Below are 6,401 nucleotides of genomic sequence, written 5' to 3'. Positions count from 1 at the left end.
GGTGAACAGGTGAGCGTATAAATGTGCGTATTACAGTTTCACACACAAGTTTCTGCTGTAGCAACAGAGCTGCTGTGCAGGGTCATGAAAATGTGCTTGATGATGCGATGAGCGAGCCAATTTCAATAAAGGATCCTTGATCATATACTTTTATGGGTTGAGTGTGCAGTCACTACCACAAACACTTTACGTCTGTTTTTTTTTTTTTTTTTACTGTTTATCTAGCTGTTAATGCAAATGCAATTAAATGTATATATTACTGCAATAGCCAAGTTGAAGTCTTTCTTTCACTGAATTCACTGAGAATTGCATAATCATGAATGTGATCATTATTACGTGTGGCCTGTAATGGTTAGAAAAGAGTTACTGTCAGTTGAAAGACGTAAAATAGGTGCATGAGTAGATTAAGGTAGATAAGTAGATAGACGGCTAAGTGCAAGACTAACTTCATCTCCAGAATCTCCTCCAGCTGTTTGCGTCTCTCCTGGCGAAGACTATTAAGGTGTCCGTCTCTCTCGTGCAGGGACTGCTGAGTGGATGACAGATGCAGTTTCGTGGCGTCCAGCTCATGGCGTGTTTTCTCTAAAGCCCCCATCAACTCCTCCAGCTATTCAAGGGGAGACAAATATGCACAGGTTTAAACAGTATCAAAACAAAATACTTGCCACATGTCTCTGTTTCCATTGAAGCATATAACTTAAAAGACAATATACTTGCAGTCTCACACACGTAGATGGTAAAATAATCATATACACCATTATATGCATTCTTATTCCACTACATGGGGGTGTTGAAATGCCAGAATTCAACAACATGGGGCTGTAAAAACAAATGGCCAGTTGATGTAGACTAATTGCAGGTGAAATGACTATGGTTCAAAAGTGAGTTGAATGATATGTCTGCTTTCCCTTGGACTGGAAACAAGGGTCCCCTCTTCTCTCCCACCTTTCTCCACTTATTTTATCTAACTCTCAAGTGTGGCTCTACTTTAGAGCAGGTGAGAATAATACTCAACCCCTCAACTACATCTCCTCCCTCTGAACACACATGCCCTCAAGCCATGCAGGCCAACCTGTGTGTCTGAAAGACAGGATGTGACCTCAGGGCATCATTATCCTAAGACAGGAAGTGTGTAATTGTCCAACAACAAGTTCTTTACAATAGGATGGAGTACTAGGCAGGCTTGTTCGGTTGATGTAAATGGACGGCCACAGGAATTAGAACTTATCTTTGTTCAATGTTGATGATTCGCAGATTTGAGATACAAGATAGTCAAACAATAAATTCTGATGTGGTGGATCTCAAATGAACAAAGAAAAGGAAAGAGAAAGAGAAGCAAAAAGAAAAAGAGAAGGAGTATTAGGGGGAAGCACTCCATGGGGTAGGACATGAAAAAAAGGAATGGGCCTCTTTTATGAAGGGGCCAAATCGTTCACACATTTTCAGGACACTCTCCATCTCCGCTGGCTTTCTAGGTGTGTTTCACAGATGTCAGAAAATGTGCTCACTGACTGTTCATGAATATCACATATGGAGCGAGAGAAGAAAGGGTAAAAGCCACGCGAGTGGGGAATACAGATATTTTAAATGGTGGGAAAAGGGACAACTTTCGGTCACGACTTCCTTTAAATGTACCAAAGTATTGTTTTAAATCAAATCCGTGCCAACAACAATTGAATTCTGGAGTAACCAGCAGTTAATATACCCAGTATCAACAAGACATCCAACCGTCCAAAATCACACCGTGCTTAATGTTTGATGTCTTCTTTCAGGCTTGAAAGAATCCAAAGCCAGTCTTTTCATCTTGAGAGTCAAGGGTCACACACACACAACTCCATTTACACCCACCACATGTCTATCAAGCCTCATGCACCGACGGCCTACCTCTCAGTCCCCCATTAGTCCACCACCCAGGCTAGCCCTCAATTCACAATCACATCATTAATAAGGAATACAATGCATTTTAGTGAAATTAGGGAACTAATCAGCTTAGCAGTGAGCCTGTGCGTGCTAATTTAGCTCAACTTCAAGGCAAAGCCCCCCAGCCAGGCTGAGGCTCACTAAGACTGGCCCAAAGCCCCTTTAGGTGCTAAGCTGATTGGGGGCTCAGAGGTAAGGGCCAAATCCCTCTTGTCCATTTGCGTCGGTGTTGCTGGTTCAGAGTCCTAGTTCAAACGCCACAGAGGGAGAGAAAGGAAGAGAGATGGGAACAGAGATGGAGAGAAAGGGAGAGAGAATGAGGAGATAATTGACTGAGACAACTTAAGAAGGCAGACGAGAAAGAACGAGACTCGGGACAATGGATGAACAGCAGAAATGATGGCAGGAGAAAGACAAGAGACAGAGAGAGAGTGAGAGACTTAGAAAGCGGGGGTGTGAAGAAAAGTGACCCAGGGCATTACCCATGCTTCATTTCAGTAGGTCAGGCTGATGGAAGACTTTGTTTAGCGTATTACACATCATGAGACTGATTACTATGGGACAGAGGGGAGAAAGAAGAAAGAAGAAAACCAAGGAAAGACTAGGGGTGGGGGGGGAAATGTGAGAATGTGAGTCTGGCAGGGCGCTCTGAAACGGTGCCAGGGTCAGGTGATGTTTCAGAAGGACCTGCACCGCTCTCTATTCCCCCAACATCCCTTTCCACACACACTGTTTTTTCTCTAGAGTCTGAGGCCAGAGCAGCAGTTGACTGACGACTGTGTAACTGCATGTTAATGGCATGTAGACTCTCTGACTCGTTATGCGTGAATTTTGTGCACTGGCTCACAAAATTCAATGTGTTGACAGCGCCTACTGTAGCTGTGAGCATCAACGACAGGGCAGCTAGAGTGCCAGGCTGAACGGGTACCTTTCCTTCAGTCAGTAGCGCGACTGCAACTCCATTTGGGTTTGACAATGACTTGGGGTCAATGAGTTAACGTTAACAAACGTCACAAGTAAGGAAAGGGTTGCCCTGATTCTGGCTACACACGGGTAAACTGAGGTCAAAGCTGAATCATCCACTTGTGTGCGTGCAAAAAGACCCACAGACATAAATATTCTTTCGGACTTCTCAGTGGATCAGAATATTGTTTAATAAACAGTATCCATGCTGACTGTAAGTCAAGCGTGTAAAGTACAGAAATTGAAAAAAAGAGGGAAAGAAAACAGTCACAGTTAGCATTGGCTCTAACAGACTTTTCTAAACTGGGTTTGACCTCCTAATTTCCCGCTCTGTCCACCAATCTCCTCACTTCATCTTTTAACCTCTATTTGATTCTATGTGTGTGTGTGTGTGTGTGTGTGTGTGTGTGTGTGTGTGTGTGTGTGTGAGAGAGAGAAAGAGAGAGAGAGAAAGAGAGAGAGAGAGCATATGTATGCATATGTCTGTGTGTTTGAAGCAATGCAGCCACCATTCTACCTCAAAATGTTACTTCTTGTTTTAACCGCCGATTGCTCTCATATTACTTGCGGCACTCATCAGTAATGCAAGGTCATTCTCATTCAAATGCACACTCACACCAGGAGGAAACACACTCCCTTGCCCTGTTTCTCTTTCTCACCACAGACACATCTACTCTCTCTCTCTCTCACACACACACACACACACACACACACACACACACACACACACACACACACACACACACACACACACACACACACACACAGGCATTACCACTGCACATACATAAACTTTTTGGACTTTTCTAAAATTGTAGACTGACCAGCTGGCATTCAGAAAGACTCACAGATAGCAGGACAAACAGAGGGCAGTAAGAAAGTAAAAAGACAGCCTGTACTCCATCAAAACTACTAGATGTGTTAATTAATTCTAATTACATGCACATAAACTCACAATATGTGAAACATATGCTCACATTTTCAAGCATGCAACAGCAAACTTAATGAGCGACAGAAAATTAAAAGATGGACACTGGGAGTGTTTTAATTCAGTTTTAAATTTCAGTCTAGAGGGGTAAAATAAACAACAGCATTTAGAGAATTCAAATTGAATGAAGAAAATTAAGGAAATAGGACTAATGACTTTAAAATATAAAACAATTTTAGCAATAATGGTATTTGTTGTTTAATTAAGAGCTATATGTTAAGGGATTAAGGATCATTCATTAACGACAGTCTGCCTGCAGTTACACTCTTAGCCACATGGGTGTGCAATTATGTTCCTCACATTTTTTCCAGTGGTTCTTCTTAGTTCTAGGTGAGCTGTTACCTGCATTCAGTTTTAAAGTTAGGGATGCATGGGACTATGTGTGTGTGTGTGTGTGTGTGTATGAATGTGTGTATGAATGTGTGTATACAGTAGTCTCCCATGAGTGCGTGAAACATCAGGTAAACCTGTCTTTGGGCCTGAACACGAGCAGTCTCCTCTTGCACCCAGAGAGCCTCCCTATGTGCGGAGGTGTCCATGCTCTCCTTCAGTGCCCTCTCCAGCTCCCTGATCTCCTCCGTCGTCTCCCGCATGGCATCCTGGGAAGCTGAAAGAGGAAGCTGAAGGGGCTGAAGGAGTTCAGAGGAGGAAGACCAGGAGGCAGGTTGGAAGCAAAGTAGCAAAAGCCAGGGAGAGATTGTTTTCTTTGAGCATACTTTGTTTTTCAAACTCATAAAATGATTTTGCATTGGAATAACACTATATTAAAAAAGTGTATTTGTTGATCTCTCCGCTAAAAGGAATCCAGTCCATGTAAAACAGAAACGAAGGGGAAAAAGTTCAGAAACGTTGTTTTGAGAGAAGAACAATACTTCTCTCAGAAGAAAGAGACACTGCCAAGACAGAAGAGAGTGCTGAGTGATGGAGAGAGAGAGAGTGTGTAAGTGCTGTGACCTTTGCTGACATCCATATGAGTGTGTGCATGTGTGAGTGTGGGTGTGTGGAGTTGACCATGCGCTTTCACATGCACAGTCCGTGTGTGGCCTCCCTGACACCTATGGTGAGTTGGGAAAAAGATCCCTCTCCGCACTGGGTGATGGAACTGTGAAAGAAAACACTGGACAGAAATAATAAACCCCTGATTCTCTCTCTCTCTGTTTTTTTTTTTTTATCTCCCTCCTACTCCTCAAAAGTTGACTTGCTTTCAAGTTCACACATTTACACTTTTCTAGGAGCAGTGCAGAAGCTTTGGAGTTACACGGATAAGGAGACACTTTCGAACTGAGCAACAAAGAGTTCAGTTACATTTGTTGCAAAACACAAACTAGAGGGGTGCTAAGTAGCCAAAAACACCAAATAAGGCATAGGAAATAAAATAAAAGTAAGATCCTGATATGAACAACTCAATATGAAATATAACGTAAACACGGTTTGCGCAACAAAACATAAAAATAGTAGTTACTTCATTTTCTGTAGAATACATTGCATGTGAGTGAGAGCAACTACCTGCTGTCTGAAAATGCAAGATGGGTGTTTTGAGGGTTAGACTAAATATTGGAAACTGAAATGGAAACAGCACAAGTTTGATAACACAGTTTTAGAAGTATGAATCAAATGAACATGACACAGTACAACCAACAAGTTGCCGGAGCAACAGACATTGTTGGAAGCAATGAGGGTGTGTAGGAAACTCTATCCAGGCAGAAGAGCAAAAGAGAAAAATATCCTGGCTGAAATGTTTCAAGCCAAAGTCACGCTACAAGCACTTAAACTGATATTTCATCTCAGAAACGGCTGCATGTAAAAGCTAGTTATGGAGTTCAGAATGCTTGCAAACAATTGCAGCTTTGCAGGTAATAGCTGATAAATGGAGCTCATCGTTAGTGTGCGTGTGATAATGTTATTATGAAATAATGAAGCAAAAAGGCAAACATGTTTGCATTGCATAAAAGGAGCTTTTAGCCAAACAGTGCCTCACACATGGTGAGTCTATTCTGAGGGCAAATAAAGGAAACAGAAAACGCATGGAAAACTAAAAAGAGTGAAGTCAAGTGAACCCAGAACATTGAAGATGCATCTGAATGGCCAATGTACCACCACCTAATAAATATTAAAGTGAGCTTTGACTTGGCCCCTGTATCATACGTAGATAGTGCCCAAGAAAGCTACAATTCAACAGCAATTATGAAATAGCTGGGCTCCTTCATGAAAAAGACTATTTATTACAAAAAAAGGCTAATCATCGGATTTATTCATTGATACTGACTGAAACACCAGCGATGGGATTATCCCTGAGTGTGATCAAAATAGTGCCAAATCGCAAGCGGATACTTGTGGCTCGTCATGTCAGCGCAACACAGCTGGAGGTGAGCGACAAACACCCGCACACACACATACAGAGGCAGGCTGTGTGCGTCAGCAGTCCAAAGCTATAATTGGATGTGACAGACGGGCAGTAATTCGATGCACCAGAATCAACAAGTACTGGTCTGACCTCGCCTAACAGACAGAAACACACACATGCACGCGC

The 6,401-nt window shown here is 42.4% G+C and overlaps 1 protein-coding gene across 1 annotated transcript in view; it reads right to left on the bottom strand.

The window, feature by feature from the left end:
- Nucleotides 1–6,401, bottom strand: part of LOC306743991 (ERC protein 2) — a gene marked incomplete at both ends in the record, with an annotated part of 102,130 nt that overhangs the window by 31,771 nt on the left and 63,958 nt on the right. The window contains 2 exons of the mRNA XM_079226550.1: nucleotides 447–607; nucleotides 4,339–4,491. Coding sequence (XP_079082676.1) covers nucleotides 447–607; nucleotides 4,339–4,491 — 314 coding nt within the window. The remainder of the gene's footprint in view (nucleotides 1–446; nucleotides 608–4,338; nucleotides 4,492–6,401) is intronic.

This window comes from Taurulus bubalis (genome assembly GCF_910589615.1).
Source record: "Taurulus bubalis genome assembly, chromosome: 11".
NCBI lineage: Eukaryota > Metazoa > Chordata > Actinopteri > Perciformes > Cottidae > Taurulus > Taurulus bubalis.
Note: the sequence above shows the minus strand (reverse complement) of the source record. Positions and strands in the feature narration are given on the sequence as shown.